Source organism: Pan troglodytes, chromosome 9 (assembly GCF_028858775.2).
Source record: "Pan troglodytes isolate AG18354 chromosome 9, NHGRI_mPanTro3-v2.0_pri, whole genome shotgun sequence".
Classification (NCBI taxonomy): Eukaryota; Metazoa; Chordata; class Mammalia; order Primates; family Hominidae; genus Pan; species Pan troglodytes.
In genome coordinates this window covers 86085549-86109250 of record NC_072407.2, presented here as the reverse complement: position 1 = coordinate 86109250, position 23702 = coordinate 86085549, and the positions used below count along the sequence as shown (strand labels likewise).

General features: G+C 37.3%; 1 protein-coding gene across 33 annotated transcripts in view; it reads left to right on the top strand.

Annotated features, from left to right (window-relative positions):
• Positions 1-23702, top strand: part of DLG2 (discs large MAGUK scaffold protein 2) — a 2168441-nt gene that overhangs the window by 1540897 nt on the left and 603842 nt on the right. For all 33 annotated transcript variants that reach the window (XM_063783330.1, XM_063783332.1, XM_063783324.1 and 30 more), the window contains one exon: positions 21552-21721. In XM_063783330.1, the coding sequence (XP_063639400.1) occupies positions 21552-21721 (170 nt within the window). The remainder of the gene's footprint in view (positions 1-21551; positions 21722-23702) is intronic.

Here is a 23702-nt window from a genome sequence, read left to right as displayed (position 1 = left end):
TGCTTTTTTTTTTTTTTTTTGAGACAGAGTTTTGCTCTTGTCGTGCAGGTTGGAGTGCAATGGTGCGATCTCGGCTCACTGCAACCTCTGCCTCCTGGGTTCAAGTGAATCTCCTGCCTCAGCCTCCTGAGAAGCTAGGATTACAGGTGTCCGCCACCATGCCCAGCTAATTTTTGTGTTTTTAGTAGAGATGGGGTTTCACCTTGTTGGCCAGGCTGGTCTGGAACTCCAGACCTCAGGTGATCCACCCATCTCAGCTTCCCAAAGGGCTGGGATTTTACGTGTAAGCCACTGTGCCCAGCCCAAAGCAATGCTTTCTTTCAGAAAACAATGAATTGAAAAATGAATTATTAGCTGTTTCCCCTGTTTATCTGCATGTTGAATAAAATTATTAAAACACAATCTATTTGATAGTCATTAGTCCAGGTATACATAATAATATACATCATCATAATAATAATGTAACATGTATTTTAGACCTTCGTTCAAAAGCATCCCATAATGATTGATTGTGCCTTATGTGAGAGTGTGCTTTATGTGCCATAAACTCATCACCTCTGCATTCTCACTTCTCTAGCATTCAGAGTGCAGCATCAAACTTGCAAACCTGACTTAGAAAAGAATATGAGCTATGTCACTGTTTTGTATGTGGGGAGTGAGGGAAGGTAGTTTCAGGGTTTTCACTGTGGTGAGATAGATCTTGAGTAAGCTGATTCACTGTCATTAGGAAATTAAGTGATATAATAAGCATAAGGGATAAAACAAGTGTTTATTAAACTGACACAGAATCTTTTATTTTACTCCCAAACTGTTGTTATTTATTGGCCCTATAAATATTTCTTGAGTATTCTGCTGTGCTTCAGACATCTGGAGCTGGGAATAGAGAAGGGAACAAGAAAATCAGGATCTTTGCCACCATGGACCTCTCAGCCCAACACGGTAATCAACCTAAGTTGAGAGTTGAAAGGAGTTCTATGAATGTAAAGCACATAGTGCTGTGAAAGGCTGTAATGGCATGACCTAATCTAGCCTAAGATACTCAGGGGAAGCCTTGTAGAGAGGTAATATTTAAGCTGAGACATAAAGGGTAACTGTTACCCACGTGAATGGAGCTGGAGGAGTCTTCAGGCAGAGAATGCATGCCCCAAGGCCTGAGGAGGAATAGGGAAGGTGACTGGAGGTGGTGAGAGAGTGCAGACTGGCACAAGGTGAAGGTGGAGAGGTGGCCATGAGAAATCAGGGAGACAGAGCCTTGGGTGCTATAGTAAGTAATTTATTCTTTATCCTTTTGAAAGAACATGAGACCTGGAATGTTTCAATGTGGGAAATGACAAAACTAAATTGTTATCTATAAAAATCACTCTGCCATGGAAGTCTAGCTTAGCTGATAAGAGTGCCTGCAGTTATAGCAGTCTAAGAAGCTGTTGTATGGCTGGACATGGTGGCTTATGCCTGTAATCCCAACACTTTGGGAGGCTGAGGTGGGTGGATCACCTGAGGTCAGAAGTTCAAGACCAGCCTAGCCAAAATGGAGAAACCCCCGTCTACTAAAAATACAAAAATTAGCTGGGCGTGGCGGCAGGTGCCTATAATCCCAGCTACTTGGGAGGCTGAGGCATGAGAATTGCTGGAACCCAGGAGGCAGAGGTTGCAGTGAGCCAAGATTGTGCCACCGCACTCCAGCCTGGGTGACAGAGCAAGACTCCATCTCAAAAAGAAAAACAAAAAAACAAACAAAAAATAGAAGCTATTATAGTAATTCAGCTAATGAAAGATTGTAACTTGAACTAAGATGTTGGCAAAAAGATTGAGAGAAATAGACATATTTTGAAATATACTGGGGATAAACTTTATAAATCTTAATGATTAATTGGAATGGGATGCAAAGGGAAGTGGTATTCCTTCAAATAAATCATCTGTGTCCTCTTTGTCCTGGGCCCCATATCAGGTGCTGAGTATATAATACCCTTGTTTTCAAAGAGTTCACCATCTAATAGAATTATTAAAGAATGACTTTGAGGATGACAACTGGAAAGGAATGGTGGAGAGGTAAAGTTGGAAAATATGTTGAATAGTTCCATTTTGGACAATGTTGAGTTTAAGATGCCTACAACAAAAGCAAATGGAGATATCAAATAGGCATTTGAAAGTGGATATGGAACTCTGAGAGATCTGACTGGGAATGTCATTGGGAACCTTTAAAACCAAGTGAATTAAGAGATTGCCTTGAAAAAGTATGGAATAAAAAGAAAAGAGAAGCTAGGACTTAGTCCTGAGATATTTCAAACTTTTAATGTAGGTTAGAGCAGAGGTTTCTAAATTGAGTAAGGTGTACCTCTAGGAGTACATAGGTGGATTTATGTCACTTAATATCCAGATCTTCAATTGACCTGCCCAAGAAGAAGCCTGCAGCTTTATGATGGTTCTTCTTTTTCACTTTTCCATTTAATTGGTATTTTCACATTTAAAAAAATAAAGTATATGTCTTAACCATCCTAAATTCTGCTATGATTCATTGTCCTAGATATAAAGAAACAATCTGAAATACTGTTGCCTGGCATGAGAAAGTCGGTGACTCTAATGATTAGGTAATTAATCATTTCGTTAAATCATGTGGTTTCCAATTCTTTGCTTTTAATAAAATTGAAAAGCGACAGTCAACTGATAGATTATTAAAGTAATTTTAATTATAGGTCATAGGATTCAGAGCATATAACTTGGAAGGAATTCAGTTTTCTTCCCATTCCCATCTACCTGTTTATATGAACAAGATTTCTGATCACTTACATATACAGAAATGAAAAAAGGAATTCTGAATCTTGTCTTAGTCTAACTTTAATTCATATTAATCTATGGAAACATGGACTGATTTTGAAAAACGCTACTCAATCCACTAAGAAAAGAATCCCCAATACAATTTCATCTTTATTGTTTTAGGTTTACATATTGAATTTCATAATATATTTTAGTGATTTTGATAAATTGCATAACGCTAATAATAATCATAAAACCCAGTCTAGAAAATTATTTTTATTATTTGGAATCTTATGGTCACAGAAAATTTGAGGGAAAAATCATGAAATTTATATTTGTACATGTGTTTTTGTTTTATGTAAGTATGCTAGGGTGATCAATAGAAAATGTTCTAACATAGTGACATATTGAAGTAAAACTTCCAATGGTAAAAGTAGAATGGAAACATAAGTTCAAGGAGAAAGAAAAGTGCGATTTTTTTACTGCTCAAGAAGATATTGTTTATTAATATTTTAAATTGTGAGCATGGACTTCAAATCAGTATGTACTTATATCCCACGGGATACATTTGAAATAGTGATGTAATTGTGAAAAAAATAAAATTTTACAATTCACAGTAGGTCAGAAATGATATCCTTTGCTACTATTTAAATTTATAACAATTGTCAGCCTAAAACATGCAAAAATAGCACATAGTTGTTTTTGTTTTCCTTGTTTTTATTTTTTAAGTATGAAGAGTAATAGGTTGAGGAAGAATTAAAATAGAGATGTACAAAAGGAATGGCCAGCATGGTCAGAAGAAAAGCAGGAGAGGCACAGAATGCAGAAGAGTGTTTCAAGGAAGGAATGAGCCACTGGGCTTCCCACTGTTGTGAGATGGACCAAAATGAGAACTAATGAGATCTCATTTGATTTGGCAAAATCAAGATTACTGGTGAATTTAGTAAGACCATTTCTCTTTCTTGGTAGGGGCTTTGTGAGGAAACTCAGACTAGAATGAGATAAAGAGAGTTTGGGAAGGAAGAAGTAGAAAATAGAGAGAGTGTGTATAAACAGATCTTCTGATAAGCTTGATTGGTAAAGAGGAAGGAGATAGGACAGTAGCCAAGGGGATATGCCAGGTCAAGACAACATTTTAAAAACTAAGAGATACTAGAACATGTTTGAATATGTTCTAGTCATCTCATTCAGAGATGACTTAAGTAGAGACTGGGTTTGAAGATGCAGAATATAGAGAGATTAAATGATCTGGTGGGATCTTTAAAAAGACGTGAATTGATGGACTTTTGGTATCAGAGGGAACACTTGCTCCACTGTAATAGGAATAGAAAGGAGACGGTGGGTTTGCATGTAGTAAAGTATAGAAATCTGGCATAATAATTTGAGAGACTTCACATCACATGGCTTTGTTTTTCTCTTGGAATTATTAGCAAACATATTTTCTGGAAGTGATGCAGGAAAGGAGAACATTGGAGTTTATCTTTTTAGAAAGAGGGACAGCAAGCTGAGCAGGGCGAAATGTGGTGTTACATTTGGAGATCATAGTGACTTCCATCATTTGAGGATTTTCTCCACTAACTTCTGGAAGGGGCAGTGAAGAAGGTGGAGGGTTGGGTTCAATCAGGGTTGGGGTTTTGCCAGACAACTGCAACAGAAGGACTAGTGACAATAGCACAGATAGGAGTTATAAGTGGGAAGTGAACAAGACCAGAAGCCATTAGACTAATTTTTACTTCTGTTATCTGCTGTGTGAATTTGAGTAAGTTGCTTAACTTATCAAATCCTCAGGTTTTTTCACTTGAAAATGTAGCAACAATCGCTTGGCGTAGGTCTTGATTTTAACAATGAAACAGAAGATATTGTTGAAGTGTTTTGTAAATAGTGAGCTGCTAGATAGACAGAAGTTATTACCAGAGCCTCCTGCAGCTGTTGTCACAGGTGTCCTAGGAAGATGTGTGATTTCATGTTTGGCTTTCTGTCTGATCTCCTTTCTCTTCTGGAGAAGCTTCTCTCTTCTGCTTCCCTCATGCCTATGGCCTCCTTTAATATGTTCCTTCATGTAAGTGTCCCTCATAGACTCACCTAGTCTACCATGCTTCAAACTGAAGTCATACAGTCTACATAAAGTTATAAATCAAATATGAATGACTGACACCAGTGGGTTTCTTTGTGTTTCAAAAGGAAAAATTGATGAATTCAAATGAAACCAGGTTTCTGGAAAGCAAGAATATATTTGTGAGCAAAGGGGCCCTTCTTGTTGCCCTTAATCCTTTATGCCACCATCCCCAGGCTCTGAGTTTTGCCTCCACAAATGAGAACAAGTGTAATAGACTAAGCATACCATTTGCAAATACCAGTTCAACCATTAAGTCAGGGAGTTCCGGCTCTGGTTTTATGAAATCATAAAATGTCACCAATAATCTCAAAATGTGTCATGAGTTTTTCATCACAAATTAATTTGAATTTATTTCATGAAATATGATTTACCTTAGGAAGAGATGAGGAGTATAAGTACTGTGAAATTACATAAACAGTAATAGCTGATGATTGTAGCTCAGGAAAGGTCAGAAAACAGCATCACTAATCATCCACCCTAGAAAATTAGCACCTCCAGGCAATCTAGCATTATCTGTTGCATAGAGAATTGCTCACAACCTTTGGCAGTACTAAATAATTCCAATAATTATAGGTATAAATTTAAGAAGTTCTTCAAGCTAGAGCTATCAGAATTCAAATTTGGGCAGCAAAATTGCATATATTTTATTACTGACCAACCCAATCTTAACTAGGAAGAACTATTATTCATTCACTCATTCCTTCATTGAATAATTCATTTTTTATTCAACTCTTTGCTTAATGCCTGTTAGGAGCTCAGCACTGTCCTAGGCATTAATGATAAAATGGTCAACAAGACAGAAAAGGCTCCTGCTCTAAGAAAGTTGGGCAGAAGATAAACAAATATACAAATATATTTTCTGTCTATTGGACAGAAAATAAACAACTATACAAAATATCATATGGTAATAAACGCTATGCAGAAAATGAAGCAGAGTGATATAGTGATGAATGCCTGGTGGCAACTTTAGATTAAATAATCAAGTTAGGCCTTTCTGAGGAGGTGATATTTAAGGTAAGATCTTAATGACAAATAGGAGCTAGCCAAAAACATGAGGGAAAAGACTTTCAAAGCTGGGGAAACAATAAGTACAAGTACCCTAAGGCAGGAGTGAGCTAGGTATGTAGGGCACAATGGTAGACGATGCTAGGAGACAGACCTAGCGGACAGTGGTAGAAGATGAGAGCACAAGAATAAATAGGAGCTCAAACTTTGTAAGGCAGGTAAGGGGTTTGGGTTTTAATTTAAATTACATAGGAAGAGCTTGTAGGTCTTAAGTAAGGGATGATTGATACTATCTGATTTAAATTTTAAAATTAGAAACTGTGTGCCGGGCGCGGTGGCTCAAGCCTGTAATCCCAACACTTTGGGAGGCCGAGGTGGGCAGATCACGAGGTCAGGAGATCGAGACTATCCTGGCTAACACGGTGAAACCCTGTCTCTACTAAAAATACAAAAAATTAGCCGGGCGTGGTGGTTGGCGCCTGTAGTCCCAGCTACTCGGGAGGCTGAGGCAGGAGAATGGCGTGAACCCGGGAGGCGGAGGTTGCAGTGAGCAGAGATCACGCCACTGCACTGCAGCCTGGGTGACAGAGCAAGACTCCATCTCAAAAAAAAAAAAAAAAAAAAAATTAGAAACTCTGGTTTCCGTCTAGAGAATATATTAAAGAAAACAGGAGTGGAACCCGTGAGCCAACATGTTTGGGTAGAAGTGGTTGGTAGTGGCTTGGGCAAGGGTGATAGTCGTAGAGATGGAGAAAAGTTGATGGACTGGGATAGATATTGGAGCTAGAAGCTACTGATCTTGTTAATGGATTGGATGTAGAGGGTGAAGGAAATAAAAATTCTTGTTAATGGATTGGATGTAGAGGGTGAAGGAAATAAAAGATAACAAAAAAACTGAATGTATGATGGTGTCTTTTGTGAGGAGTTGAGCTGGCCACTGGTGATGGAAAATTAGAGGCAAGATTTCTTCTGTCATACGGCTTATATTCTAGTGCAGGGAAATATAATAAATAAGAAAACAAATGAATTTAAGTAATACAAGTATCTCATTTGTTGTTGAACTATACAAATGCTGAAAATTACTTCCCTGTAACAGGTAATGAGATTTGATATTCTCTATAACAACATGAGATTTGATATTTACAAGAATTTTAAAAGATGCCAAATGTTTTCTCTTAAATATTTTATACATCTCAGAAACTGCTGCAATTACATACAATGAAATTATATGTATTTTCCCTGCGTACGTATATGTTGGTTGGCTTTTAAGATGCTCCACACTTCCTGGAGGTTGGGTGGGGGAGCTTATGACACACCTGTTATAGTCATGGTAAATGAAGAACAGTTCAAAATAAGAAGCAACATTACAGTTTGCCACATGGTATACTTGAATTCAGACTTACGGTTTAATTTTCCTGTTTCTATGGAAATTAAGCTCTGAGAATTAAAATAATCATGAGAATAATAAACAAGAACTTTAATTTAAAGCCTAACCTCTAAAGTTTAAAAGATGTGCTTAAGTAGAACTAGCTTTGTATGTAAGTGACATAAGCTTCTGACCCTGTGATGTGAATTTGTAAATCCCCACCTCTTCATCCCCTAGGTCAAGGGCCAGTATCTTTCTCGTTGGCAACTGTGTCCTCAGTGCCTATACAATACCTGGTACTCTGTGGCAGGTCTTCAATATATGTTGGTTGAATGTATGTATGTGCGGATTACATATATCTCTCAACTTATATTTGAGGTCTTATTATCGGTGATCAATTGTGTTTGTTTAGGCCTTGCCCTATCACTGGAGTTCTTTTTTTTTCTTAATGCTAATATGCCTATGAATGATAGCTTGTTTGTTAGGGTGATTAAATTTGAATTCATTCTTTTTATACCAGGAGGAAAGAGATGAGATGAGAAGACAGCATTCTTATGGGACAAAGTCACTGGAAAGGATGAGGAAAAGGTGTGGATACTGGCAGCAAAGATGTCATTGACTAACTTCCCCACTTATAAAATTCATTCACTCTATTTGCCAAATATATATTCTGTGCCAACGCTGTTCTACCCTGTGAGGCACTAAAAATACAAAAATGAATGACAAATGATTTTATCCCTCAAGTCATAAACCACAAATCAAAACTTATGATTTATAAGTGAAGACAGACATTTAAACAAAACATTTTCTTCCTTTCCTCACTGCCCACATACAATCCATCAGCACATCTATTAGATTCTAATCAGCTCTCCATGTCTGTCCCCTTCTCTTTATCCTGACTGCCACTGGCTTAGTGCAGGCTATTATATCTTTTATCAGGGTTATATAGCAGCCTCTAACAACAATTCTTGCTTTCTTCTACCCTAACTCCACCTACCAAATCTAATCAAGTCCACATCTCCACATTGTACCTGGAGAATTATTCTAAAACATTATTCTAGCTATAAGCAGTACAATGGCTTTCCAGTGCCTTTAAGTTCAAGTCCAAATTATTTAACATGTTGTACCAAGACCTTCAAGACTTGATCTGTGCTCCTTACCTCATCAGCCACTAAACTGTGCCTGAAACACTTCTTCCCATCTTTATTCACTTGGCTAACTTCTATTTGGCCTTCAGGTCTCAGCTGCCTCAGTTGCTTCAAGTTTTCCTTGGCCCCCAAAAACCAAATAAGATTCTCCTGTTATGTACTCCTGCATTACCCTGTATTTATCTTGCCATAGCACTTATATTGAATTTTAATAGCATTTTTCCTATCTCTCTTGCTAAACTGTGAAGCTACTTCAGGATATGCATTTGTCTTTAAAGGTACTTAACAGACAACCGGGGTCTGGAGGTGGCTAATTCAGGCAGAGGAAGAGGCCTGACCAATGAACTTGCATAATGTTTGAAGAAACTACTTATATAGCAAGAGACAGGGCTGGGGAAGTGAATAGCAATCAGATTGTGGAAAGACTTGGGTGTTATGTGAAGGTACTTTGGCTTTATCCAAAAAGGCAGGTGGATTCAATTTATGTTACACAGAACCCTGTGATCAGTGCTACCAATAGCTCATAAGAAGTTTTTATGTGAATTAGAAAACTCATAAGAAGCCTTTATGTGCATTAGACACTCCCTTCAGCAGAGACAGCTCAGTGCCAAGGCACTTGGCTTAGAGAAAGGGTTTTGCCTGGATTTCTTTCTGCACTCACTAGCTTCTGCTCAGTCATATATAGCACCCTGACTGGATTCCTCAGAGCCCTCTGAAGGGTCACGAATGAGGCAGCAGGCTCGGCTCTGATTCTCTTTTCCTCTATGCTGCAGAAATCACAGAAATTCTCCCTCTATTTGTTATATATAAATAATTATAAATATCCATTGTGTGACTTCTAAGTAAGATTTCATTTTAATAAAGGGCTTCTTTGCTTGGATTTTTTAAATGTAGACAATGGAGAGCAATTGAGGACCATTAAATATGGGATAAAACATTCAGGCTTATATTTCAATAACACCATTCTGGCAATAAGTTGGAAGATGGAATAGAGGGGAAAAAGCTGGAGGCAAGAAGACTAGTTACAACTTTTTTCCCCAGAATCTAGGTGATTGACAATAAGGGCTAGAATTAGGTAGAATAAATGAGAGTAAAAGAAAAGGATATACTCAGGAGGCTGAGGCAGGAGGATAATTGAGCCCAGGAGTTCAAGGCTGCGCTGAGCTATGATCCTGCCACTGAACTTCAACCTGGGCCACAGAGCAAGACCCCCATCTTTAAAAATAAAAAGATTCAGGCCAGGCATGGTAGCTCGCACCTGTAATCCCAGCACTTTGGGAGGCTGAGGTGGGTGGATCACTTGAGCTCAGGAGTTTGTGACCAGCCTGGGCAACATGGCAAAACCCCATCTCTACAAGAAATACAAAAAAAAAAAAAAAGCCAGTGTGATGGTGTGCACCCGTAGTTCCAACCACATGGGAGGCTGAGGTAGGAGGCAGCTTGAGCCTGGAAGGCAGAGGTTTCAGTGCGTCGTGATTGTGCCACTGCACTACAGCTGGGGCAACAGAATGAGACCCTTCTCAAAAACAATAAATAAATACAAAGTAATTAATTAACTAAAAATGAAAAATTTTAAAATAAAAATATGTTAAAATGTGATAGATTGGATGTGTGGCTAAAAAAGAAGGAAAACTCCTCCCTTTCTGGTGATGAAATTATTTGTCTTGATGGAGAATTAAAAGTGAAGTAAAGGGTTGTCTATGGGGAAGAGATAAGATTAATTTCAGACTCTGCTCCATTTGAGATGTACTGTCAACTTCCAAGTAAAGATAGGTGCCAGGCTGGGTTGACCTTGAATTTAGGTTTATAGAACACCAGAGCTAGAAGAGAATTTTAAGATCACTGTACTCAAACACACAGAGAAAAAAAATTGACTTGAACTGGAAAGTGGCAGAAACCCAGGATTAGAATTCATATCTAGCTTATAACCCAGTGTTCTTCCCACCATGCCATGCTCCTTGTTGTTCTCAACTTTTCACTGAAATGTTCATCAATTTAATGCCAAATTGAACTGGAATGAGAAAATGTACAATTATGAATTCCATATATGTTGATCTGCATCTATTTCTGGGATTGGAGTAGATTTGAGTAGAGGAAAATAGGAAATCAAATCCAGCATTGTTAAATGTATTTCTTAATGTGTAGTACTCACTATTTTAGGTTCTATGCAGGTAACAAATAAATCTATAGCTTTTTGATGAGAATCTGCCATGTATTTGCAATTGGGACATTATGGACAATAAAGCCTTGAGTGATTTGGAAACATTTCATGGGCTATGGAGTGTGAACTTGCCTTTGAATGATGCTAGCTTTGGTTGAACGTTTGAGAGACAGAAAGCAACATGAAACAAAATATAGTGTCCTGGCTGGAGCAGGCAGTAAGAGGTATAAAAAGGGGGTTGGTTTAGAAGTCATACAATGATGCTAATTTTTTCTTATGTGACAACTGTGTACCTGACACTGGTAATACAAAGGTTAACCACAGTTTTAATTTTATATATGTTACAAATCTCATGAATTTAGAGGGGAAATGAAATGATAAAAGGGTTGCCTTAGGAAGTTGAACCTGGTTTTGTGTGTTTGAATGAAATGGAGAGGGGCTAATTAGCCTGGCATCAGGAAAACTAGCTAGGAAGCTACTGTAGTAATCCAGGTGGTAGGTACCAGCACCTCATCTCTTGAAAGTTGACAAGCAGTCCTGTCAGTGGACACAGTATTGAACTGAGCGGGCTAAGTAATCTCCAGTCCTATGACCCTCTCACTTTGGAATTTCTATTCAATGTCTCTTTTCCATGTTGTACCCATTAAGTAGCCTAGCTTGAAATTTGTTACTGGCCTCTGCTTTTCCAGGGAAGTGCCAAAAGACCAATCACTGATGCTGAAATAGCAATTTCTGTCCCCATTGTGGAAAGCTGTGATGCTTCCCAGATGACAGCTGCAGAGAGTCCTGCAAGCATTTTATAGAAGGGAAATGAAGTGGCAAATAGAGGGGAAAAACAGTACATTCACTGTAGGAGATGGCTTCTATGGATCATAAACCCGAGTTACTCTCATTCAGAGTTAGAGACGAGAGCAGAAGCCCTATTTTTTAAATGTGGAATGAAGAGGCTATCAGTTGGTCTTAGCTGAAGGAAGGGAGTCAGTAAAAGAGTTTCAGATAGAAAATGAGTGCTGGAAAATGGTTTGCATGTACACAGCCTTACACGTTATGGCAGCTGTGGTCTCCTGGTCCAGGTTCCCTTAGAGGCTTTGTTCCAAATAATGAAAAGCTGCAAATAGGGGGGTTGGGTTTGGAGTCAGAGCTCAGGACTTTTATCACATACTCAGTTGGGTCTACATAAGATTGAGTATTTCTGTTTATTTTGGAATGAATCATACATAAGCCAAGTAGAATGACCCTTCAAAACCTAGAGCAGTGGTTTTTGGAGTATGGTCTCAGTCCAGCATTACCAGGATCACCTAGGAACGTGTTAGAAATGTGACTCTTCTCTCCTGCTCTAGACCTACTGAATCAGCACCTCTGGAGGGGGAAGCTCAGTGGTAATGTATAGTTTAACAAGCCCTCCCCAAAGTGTGAGAAAGATTGATCTAGATTTTGTTACTTGGCTTGGCTCTACTGGTTTACAGTATGGTCCTGGACCCGACTGACAGTGGGTCCTTAAGTAAGTCACAAAATCATTTTTAACAAACCAGAGAAGTGTAGATGGTATAGGGCATGAACTTTGAGATTTCCTAGACATCATTTACCTGTCATTACAAACCTCTTTCAACTTTAGTTTCTACTGTGGAATGAAGGCGACAATATCTACTTTTCAGTGTTTCTATTTACATTAAAGACTATATGACATAGTATATAATACAAACTTTTCCCACTAGGTGCCAGGCATTAATGCTATTTGAATAAAACAAATAAACTCAGTATAGTGAGTGCTTTTATAAATACTGTATTTTTATAAATTTGAATTCCTAGTTAAATTTTAATTTCAATGGAACATACTTATACTAAAATGTATGTGTTTATCTAAATAATAATTACTAATGTTTATCTGAAATTGAAATTCAACTGATTGTCCTGTATTTTTATTTGCTAAGTCTGGGAACTCCATTAATATTTTTCACTAAGTACCTAATGGAGGAACACTGGAGCAAATAACTGGGCCAAAGATGGCATCCTAGAAGATGAGATAAGCTTGAATTAAGTTTTAAAAGGGAAAAAGGAATGAGCTAAGGGAGATAACACATGTAAAGTGCTGGTCACAAAGTCTGCCTGTATTAATCAGAAATATTTGTTGGCAAGTAAAAGACCCACCAGCTTACTTACTCAAAAGGGAGAATTAATTAGAAGGACATTTGAAGTATCTTCTCAAACTGGACAATTAAGCACTGGGAAGAATAGCCATGGACTGAGACACTGTCAGGTGTTAGAGGAATTCCTCCTTCTGACCGAAGCCCTTACTTCTTCCTATAGATCTACTTTATTCCCCATCTTTTTGCAGATAGTCTTTTGAAATTTTATAGTCAACATGGAAGAAAATGGCCTCTAATATTAAGCTCTCAAGTTTCTATTTCTTCTGGTCACATAGAACCTCTGAATCTCATGGTTTCAATTCCACATTCCCAAAAGCAGGACTGGCCAGACTTGACAAGTGAACCAGGTTAAGCCATATAAGCTTGTCACTCCTCCTACAACCATGTGGATGTTTGTTGGAAAAAAAGCCTCATAGATATTACTACATTGGCACATATCAGATGCCTCTAAAACATTCCTCTTCCTTTCTTGGAAAAATGCTAAATTATGCTGATTTTTATTCTTTTATTTTTTATTTTTAATAAACTAATAATGCCTAACGAGGTCAGTGAAATATACAGATCATTAGGGTGAGAAGTTTCAACAAGGGAGAACCTTAACTGGTGATGGACTTTAAAGATCCCCAGTAACACTTCCATGTACTTCATAAAAGGAAGAGTGAGATAACAGGCAGACATAATTAAGTATATGTATTATGGCAGGCCATTATGATTTGAAGTCATTTGAGTCAGCCTGTGTTTGTGTGTGTGTGTGTGTGTGTGTGTGTGTGTGTGTGTGTGTGGTGGGGGGTGTATTATTTTCTCCTCTCTGTGAGCATAAACTACTTGTCTTTTCTTAATAAGGTTTTGGCTTCTATTATTTGTTCATAACCTACCTTTAATGACTTCAGGAATAGAAGAAAAACAAGACCCTTTTCATAACTTCTGTTTTCATTATAATTGACATAAAATGTGTGGAATTATTCCTTTTGAACAGATTCTGAGATTTTTGTTTTGTTTTGTTTTGTTTGGAGATGGTGTCTCGCTCTGTTACCCAGGATGGAGTGCAGTGGCGCAGTCTTGGCTCACAGCAACCCCCGCCTCCAGTGTTCAAGCGATTCTCCTGCCTCAGCCTCCCAAGTAGCTGGGATTACAGAGGCCCGCCACCATGCCTGGCTAATTTTTTGTATTTTTGGTAGAGATGGGGTTTCACCATGTTGGTCTGGCTGGTCTCGAACTCCTGACCTCATGATACTCCCACCTCGGCCTCCCAAAGCACCGGGATTACAGGGACTGAAAGTTTTTTAAGTGATTGATTGTTATCTTTAAGTGCATGCAGTCTAATTCCTTAGCTAGTGGTTTTTAAAAATTTCATCATGCATTTTTACACTTCATACAGCACATTAAACATTGATCAGCTTTCTTCATGATGTGGCCCTTTGGTCTGTAATTAATTCATTTATTTGAAGAAAGAGAATACTACTGATAGAAACAATAAAGCGCAAGGTAATTAGGGGACATTCTTCAATAACCAACAGCTACTGCAAAGTTGTTTCAGACCCTGTGACCTAACATCTACCTTTTTTTACTTTTTTTTTTTTTTTTAGATGGAGTTTTGCCCTTGTTGCCCAGGCTGGAGTGCAGTGGCACGATCTCGGCTCACTGCAACCTCTGCCTCCCAGGTTCAAGCGATTCTCCTGCCTCAGCCTCCCTAGTAGCTGGGATTACAGGCGCCTGCCACCATGCCTGGCTAATTTTTTGTATTTTTAGCACAGACAGGATTTCATCATGTTGGCCAGGCTGGTCTCGAACTCCTGACCTCAGGTGATCCACCTGCCTCAGCCTCCCGAAGTGCTGGGATTATAGGCATAAGCCATTGCTCCCGGTCCCAAACACCTACTTTTGAATAAAAACTTGAGGAGGTCTGAGTGCAGTTAGGTGTGGTTGAGTTAAGTGTGCTGGTCAGAATCTTTAACCAAGGCTTCCATAAAAGGTAAAGTTTGTATATCAAAACAACTATAAGTTTTACTGTGGGCAAGGGAAGGGAAATATGAAAAGGAAATTACATTGTACTTCATCAAACAAGACTTATTTAAGCTCTAATATTTAGGTGAATATTCATTTATTATTTTTTTCTTTTTTTAAACCTTTAGTTTCGGGGGTACATGTGCATGTTTGTTATATAGGTGAATTGCATGTCGTAGGGGTTTGGTGTATAGCTTATTCTGAAACCTGGTAATAAGCATAATACCTGATAGCTAGTTTTTCAATGCTCACCCTCATCCCAACTTCCACTCTCAAGTAGGACCCAGTAACTGTTGTTCCCCTCTTTGTGTCCATACGTACTCCAAGTTTAGCTCCCACTTTCATAAATGAGATCATGAAGTATTTGGTTTTCTGTTCCTGTGTTAGATTGCTTAGGATAATGGCCTGCAGCTCCATCTGTGTTGCTGTAAAGGACATGATCTCATTACTTTTATGGCTGCATAGTATTCCATTGTATATATGTACCACATTTTTAAAAATCCAGTCTGCTGTTGATGGGCATTTAGATTGAGTCTATGTCTTTGCTATTGTGAATGGTGCTGTGTTGAACATATGTGTGCATATATCTTAATGGTAGAATAATTTATATTCCTTTGGATATAATACCCAATAAGGGGATTTCTAGGTTGAATGGTAATTTTAAGTTCTTGAGAAATCCCCAAACTCCTTTCCACAATGGCTGAACTAATTTACACTCCCACCAACAATTATAAGCATTCCCTTTTCTTCACAACCTTGCCAGCATCTGTTATTTTTTGCCTTTTTAATAATAGTCATTCAGATTGGTGTGAGATGTTACCCCATTGTGGTTTTGATTTGCATTTCTCTAATGATTAGTAATGTTGAGCATTTTTTCATATGCTTGCTGGCCATGTCTATGTCTTCTTTTGAAAAGTGTCTGTTCATGTCCTTTATGCACTTTTTAATGGTGTTATTTGGTTTTTCCTTGTAAATTTAAGTTCCTTATAGATTCTAGATATTAGACCTTTGTTGAATGAGTAGCTTGCAAATATTTTCTTCCATTCTGTACGTTGTCTGTTTACTCTGTTGGTAGTTTCTTTTGCTGTGCAGAAGCTCTTTAGTTTGATTAGGTCCCATTTGTCAATTTTTGGTTTTGTTGTAATTGCTTTTGGCATCTTTATCATGAAATCTTTGCCAGGTCCTATGTCCAAAATAATATTTCCTAGGTTATCTTCCAGGGTTTTTATATGTTTAGGTTTTATATTTAAGTCTTTAATTCATCTCGAGATTATTTTTACAGATTGTTTAAGGAAGGGTTCCAATTGCAATCTTCTGCATATGACTGTCCAGTTATCCCAGCACCATTTATTGAATAGGGAGTCCTTTCCCTATTGCTTGTTTTTGTCAATGTTGTTGAAAATCAGATGGCTGTAGGTGTGCAGCATTATTTCTAGATTCCCTATTCTGTTCCAGTGGTCTGTGTGTCTGTTTTTGTACCAGTACCTTGCTGTAAAAGCTCTATTTTTATATTTTTCTTCCTGAAAATCCCATTCTTTTCTTCTCTTCCTCCCTTTCTTATACAAAATTTAAAAAACACTTTCAGCATCTTGACTGTAGCTCTTTCTTTTTCTCCCTTTAGTATTTTTCCCTCACTATAGTCTCTTTATATATTCTCTTATGCAAATGCTTCTTGTCTCTTTTTCGTAATGATAGCTAACATTTTTGATGCTTACTGTTTTTCAGGGACTACGCTATGTATTTCACATGCGTTCTCTCAATAACAATAACAATCAATCAATAACAATCTCATTATCCCTATTTTCAGATGAAGAAACTGAGGCTTTGAGATGTCAAGTGACTTGTCTGTAGTCACAGAGCTCCCAAGTTTTAGAGCTGTGGTGAGATCCCAGATCTATCTGGCTGTGACCAAGCCTCCCAAGCCATGTTCTTAGGTTCTGTGCTGTGATATATGTCCAGTATAAAACATTTGAAAGAAACGTAAAAGTAGAAATGTGCTTTTTAAAGCGCTCATAATCTCCATACCCACAAAGGACCCAAATTAAAACTTCGCTATCTTTCTCTTCAGTGTGTTTTATGCATAATGTATGGGAATTTTTAAATTTTTAACACTTACTATGACTTGATGATCATTTTAAATGAGTTAACATACTTAAAAATGCGTAAAATCACAAATCTTACTTCAATGGCGGAAAATTTTTTTTGTTATATATATATATTCTTATTATACTTTAAGTTCTAGGGTACATGTGCACAACGTGCAGGTTTGTTACACATGTATTCATGTGCTATGTTGGTGTGCTGTACGCATTAACTCATCATTTACATTAGGTATATCTCCTAATGCTATCCCTCCCCCAGCCCCCCCACCCCACAACAGGCCCCGGTGTATGATGTTCCCCTTCCTGTGTCCATGTGTTCTCATTGTTCAATTCCCACCTATGAGTGAGATCATGCAGTGTTTGGTTTTTTGTCCTTGTGATAGTTTGCTGAGATTGATGGTTTCCAGCTTCATCCATGTCCGTACAAAGGACATGAGCTCATCATTTTTGATGGCTGCACAGTATTCCATGGTGTATATGTGCCATATTTTCTTAATCCAGTCTATCATTGATGGACATTTGAGTTGGTTCCAAGTCTTTGCTATTGTGAATAGTGCCTCAATAAACATACGTGTGCATGTGTCTTTATAGCAGCATGATTTATAATCCTTTGGGTATATACCCAGTAATGGGATGGCTGGGTCAAATGGTATTTCTAGTTCTAGATCCCTGAGGAATAGCCACGCTGCAGAAAATATTTTAGTACCTTGAGAGAGTAGATATTACCTGTTACTTTAAATTATATTGTCAAAGTAGAACAAATAACTCACTAAATATTATTTTACTTTTCAGTGATGCTATACCATTTTAGAAAATACTTGATTTAGTGCAAAATTTAGATGTGACTCTTTGAATACGGGCTAACGATAGACTATCCTTTTTGTTTCTAAAATATTTTTGGCAAGGAATGCACCAAAATTTCTAAAGGAAATTCTAGAAAGAATATTAAAATTAATCTGCGGATATTACAGACAATTCTGGTTTACAAGGTGAAATTGCTGCAGATGAATACTGTAGACTTACGTGTATAACATCAAGTACTAAGAGTGAAACTGTCAACTTAATTAGATTGGTAGAGTGAGATTGGAGAGTAAGTCTGTATATGTAAACAACATTTTGTTTTTTAGAGATGGAGTATCGCTTTTGATGCCCAGGCTGGTCTTGAACTCACGGCTTCATAAAACAATGTCCCTCAGAAATATGATAAAGCCTGCATTTGTTACTGTGACAAAGTATTCCTTGACTTTGAAGCTAATTATATACTTACATGCTTCAAAATGAATACAGTTGGTGGCTTTACTCACAAAGTTTATCTACTGGTAAAGAGAGCAAATTAATTTTAAATAGCTATGACCCTCTAGCCAAAATCTATTTCAAGTTTCTGGGAGGAAGGGAAGTTGAGTGCCCTAGTTTGGCCTGACATACTTTCCTCTCTATTTTGAGAATTTGAATGTAAACTACCCCACCTCCCCTACAAACACCACCATTAAAAAAAAAATTAAAACAATCAACTCTGAGTGTCTGAGTATCTTTGTATCAGTAGAAGCTCTAGAAAAAGTAAAAACAGGTTGAAATTATGTCCCTGTTTTCACCAACACTTTGACCTTGTCAGTAAAATTCCACTGTCTTTAAAATGGGATCCATACTTTATAAATTGTTTAAGTAAGAACAAATAAGTGAAATGACTGGCTGATATTGCACATAGTATGTCCTTTAAAAGTTTAAATTTCCATTCTGTTCACATTTCAACAAATACTTGAGCACATCTTTGATCCACACAATAGCAAGAACTTTCAGATCTATGGTAGGTTACAATGTACACATCTCCACACATCAGCTATGGGTACTCTCCTGCACAGTACTATACAGTACAGTTACTGCTCTCACTGACTCTGGACATAGTCTCTCTCCTTTTATGGGATACTGAAGTTCAAAAAGATAAAGTGGCCTCACCGTGGTCCCACAGATGATGAAGAACTGAGACTCAAATCCAGGCCTCCTGACTGCTAGTCCTAAAGCTGCCTACTTGATCCACATATTCAGGAATGAACATCTGATTTAGGCTATGATTTTCTCACACCAGCAATTGACAATTAAGGATCCCACTGTATACAAAAGGAAAAAAATAGAGTTTGAATAGATATATATAGCCTCCAGAATTTTTTTTAAATGTCAGCCACTCCCTTCTATGAAAAGCAGTGTTTTAAGATATAATTAGTGTTCTGAGCATAGAGTGATGGTAAACATTATGTTTTGTATTATCATGAGATGGCAAAATTACCCACTCTCAAAGGACCAGCTGCTGCAGGGCAGCTGGCACCCATGATGCCTACATTCTCAAAACTATTTTAATTGGTAGTTTCCCTTTTTTTTTTTTTTTTGGTGTCAATCAGAGAGGAAATGTATGTGTAAGTCTATTAAAGCCATAGCATCTGTTATGATGAAATGACATTGCCGAATCTTAGGAAGTGAAATATTCCATCTCAAGATTTTGAGACTGCTCTGTGTTCTTACTGAGGCAAGAGTTCCTATAACTAAACAGGTATAGAAAAGTTATGCACAAAAACAGATACAAAATTCTTCCCATACTTTTCATATAATATTATCATTGTAGTCATCATTTTGAATTGATATACACAACATACATGAAACTATTCATCACATTAGATGTATGTGGTCCTAAGAGGGAAAAGCTCAAATTTTGAAATAGGAAGACCTGAAATCAAATCCAATCTCTGCTCAAATTGCTGACAGCTTTAAGCAGAGGACTTAATCACTTGGAAGTCTTCTCAGTTCTATAATGTAGATAATAAGTTTTATTCCACAAAGTTATAGGGAGTATCCAATAGTTGAGAATATTATAAATCAACAAATATTGCACTGTTATCAATAACAAACATTTATTAGGTGTTCATTACATAAGAGAGTATGTACTAAGTGCTTATATGTGCTTTATCTCATTTAATCTTCCCCAAAAGGCTTCCTGATAGATATTACTATTATATCCAATTTACAGATGAGAATATAATAAGGCTTAGAGAGGCTAAGGAAATTAACTATGGTTACAAACTTAGGAAATGGAGGGCCCAATCATTGAACTTAGTCTTATTCTTTCACACATTCAACAAATATTTGCTAAGGAAAGATCCCCTGAACAAAACGGGACACTGTTTGGAAGGAGGAAGTGGGGAATGCAAGTTGAGTAAGCAAACCAACCATGTTCACTGTACCCTGGCCACTGTGTAGTGAATGGATTGAAAGGTAACAAGAGAGAATCCAAGAAGGCTAGGTGGGCGTTTGTGGAGGTGGTTCACGTGAGAGACGATGTTGATTTCAACCAGGGTGGTAGCAATGAAGATGAAGAAACCTAGATGGACTGAGGCTATACTTGCAGGTAGAACTGACTGCATGGTGGTGGGGGAAAAGAAGCATCAAGCAAAGGAGGCCTCTCATTTTTGACTCTGAGCAACATGGTGATCTGAGACTGGGGACACTAGAATGGATATACAGAGTGAGGGAAAGAAATTTTTGTAATCTCAAGCCCCGTGCTCTTAACCATTATTAATGTTATCACTAATTATTATCATGAAAATAAAATATATTTGGAGTCGATGGCCACATAACTTTAAACTACCTGGAAAGGTTTATGGAAATGTCAAATTATTCCTTTCCATGTGAAAATGAAAAAAAAAAAAAAAGAGGAAAGTTTGATGTAGAATTTGTTGTGGTTCTTAGTTTTCAAAGTAAGCACCTAGGAACAGGATTATCTGAGGTTCTCCTTGAACTTTGTAAATCTGAACTTCAGTATTTATAATATTATAAGATGAATCGAGGTGGAGAGGAGGGTGGGGAAACACTGGAAGATAATTTGCCAGAAAGCTGACAGACTTATTTAATTTATTATTATTATTATTTTCTTTTTTTGAGATGGAGTCTCGCTCTGTCTCCCAGGCTGGAGTATAGTGGCGTGATCTCGGCTCACTGCAACCTCCACCCTCGGGATTCAAGCAATTCTCTTTTCTCAGCCTCCCAAGTAGCTGAACTACAGGCACACACCACCATGCCCAGCTAATTTTTGTATTTTTGGTAGAGACGGGGTTTCACCATATTGGTCAGGCTGGTCTCGAACCCCTGACCTCAGGTGATCCTGCCACCTTGGCCTCCCAAAGTGCTGGGATTACAGGCATGAGCCACTGCGCCCAACCTAATAGGTTTATTTTAGATGATTGAGTCAAGTGTATTTTTTCTTCTACCTTTTTATATTTTTCAGATATTTGAAAATGATTACTTATTACTTTTATAACTAGTAAATTAAAAATTTGAGAAAATTAGTCTGTAAATAATTGTATTTATGTCTATATAGTTCATGGTAGTAAGTTCTGAGAACCACTCAAATTGTAACTTTCAGTCAAACCAATTAAAATAATGATGTAACTTACAGAGGCCTTAAAATACATGCCCTTCTAACTATGCCATATGTGTAAGCAGTCCCAGTCAAAGTGGACTGGAGTTTAGGATGGGAACTGACCAGTAGTATGGTCAAAAGTGGTTAGGAAGAAGGCTAAGAGGCTTGAGGAGTTTGACATTTTTTAGATTTCCTTCATTTGAAGCATCCTTCCAAATTTAAATATTTAAAAATTTTTTAGATTCTTTACTTTCCCACTTCTTAAGGTCAGATAAACATAATAATATTCTTTAAGAAATCCTGCTAGCCACTTCTGAATCTTGACTCTTTTCCTTCCTTGCAGGGTCAATGATTGTATCTTGCGGGTGAATGAGGTTGATGTGTCAGAGGTTTCCCACAGTAAAGCGGTGGAAGCCCTGAAGGAAGCAGGGTCTATCGTTCGGCTGTATGTGCGTAGAAGACGACCTATTTTGGAGACCGTTGTGGAAATCAAACTGTTCAAAGGCCCTAAAGGTAATCAAAATATAAATGACTCACAGACACTAGTGACAAACCATCTGACTGAAGTTTATGCCACGATAGTCGTATGATGAACTCTTTAACCTCTGACATTCAGTGCTTACCAAGAGATTTAAAATCCTACAGTAGTGGTTACAAAGGGTAAAGGAAACCAGTATTCTAAATATGAACTCAGATAAGAAGGAAATAATAGATTTATGTAGAAACATCCTTAAAAACAAAAATATTAACAGTCATCTATATTTTTCTATAAATTTTTAATCTTACTGGGTCATGATAACTTAGCTAGCATATTAATACTAATTTTTCAGATACAAATGGTAAATCCTCTCATTTAGCAAAATAGTAATATAAATAATAATTAAAATAATCTGTACTAATATAACAATTATATTTTTATAATGTTGTGATGTGTTTAAAGTTTGGTTATATTCTTATGTGTTGTACCCAATATTACATGACATTTTATGCTTGCAGTAGCCAAAATACGTTAAAATTTATATTTTTGAAATGTTCTCGTATCTCTTGAGATTATTATAGTTACTCTGTGGAGTTGCAGAAACAGATGAATTACCACCCTAATTTTTGTTTGTTTGTTTTTTGTTTTGTTTTGTTTTGAGGCAGGGTCTCACTCTGTTGCCCAGGCTAGAGTGCAGTGGCAGGATCATGACTCATTGAAGCCTCAAGCTCCTGGGCTCAAGTGATCCTCCCATCTCAGCCTCTCAAATAGCTGGGACTACAGGCATGCACTAGTGCATGTGGTTATTATTATTATTATTATTATTATTTTATTTGTTTTTTGGTAGAGACAGACCCTTGCTTTGTTGCCCAGGCTGGTCTTGAACTCCTGGTCATAAGTAATCCTCCTGCTTTGGCCTCCCAAAGTGTTGGGATTACAGGTGAGAGCCACTGTACCTGGCCCATACTAATTTTTAAGAATAATCCTTTGAACTCTGTTCTTCAGAATGATGACATTAAGTAGTAACTTAATAGTATTTAATATTTTGGAAAAAATCTAATAATTAGCTTAACATTATTTAAATATTTTAGATGATTATGACCAAATAATCACTGTACTCTTTGAGTAAATCATTTCTCATTTCTTTAAAATCTATTTAATCTCTAATGCTATATGAGATTGAAAAAATAAGCCTACCATCTCTTCTAGGAGGCAGTAGTGGGTGGTATTTAAGATCTCAGGACTGAGTTTAAAAGCCTGGTTCAACCACTTGCTAGCAGAGTCATCTTAGTTGGACCTGCTCCCTCATTATTAAATGGGGATCATAATGGTAGCATCAATCCATAGGGTTTATGAGGATTAAGCATTTAGCCAATAGCTGGCACATGGTAAGCAATAGAGCCTGGTGGTTAAGATGCAGACTCTACAGCCCAAAGTTTCTAGATTAGTACCTTGGCTCTGCAGCTCACTAGCTGTTTGGCCTTGAGCAAATTGCTTAACCTCTCTGGGCCATATTTTCTCATCTACAAAGTGCAAATAAGAATAGTACTTGCTCCTAGAGATGTTGTGAGGATTAGATGAGTTGATTCACAAAAAGTATTTAGAATAAGGCCTGGCACAAACTGACCGACCAACAAAATTAGCTACATATGCATGTTATCTGTACTATTATTTACTACATATGGTTTTAAACTTTGTAACAATTGTTTGGTAATGTAATGAAAATATTCAGAGATTCCTCATGGGTCAAATTCAAATGTGTTAAAATCATAGAACTAAATCTGAGTAAAAAGAAAAAAAAGTGAAGCATTTTCATGCCACAGTCTCTAGTGGTATGAAAGACTTTCAACCCTCACATTTACTAAAATCATATTGCAAGGAGCTTTAAAGCCAAACAAAATGGCCATACCCATTATTTCTATTAAAAATATATATTATATGTAGCTATTTCTGTAATTCAATTAACTGTAATTATTCAGCATAGCCCTAAGACAAATACTAATTTTAACCACTCAG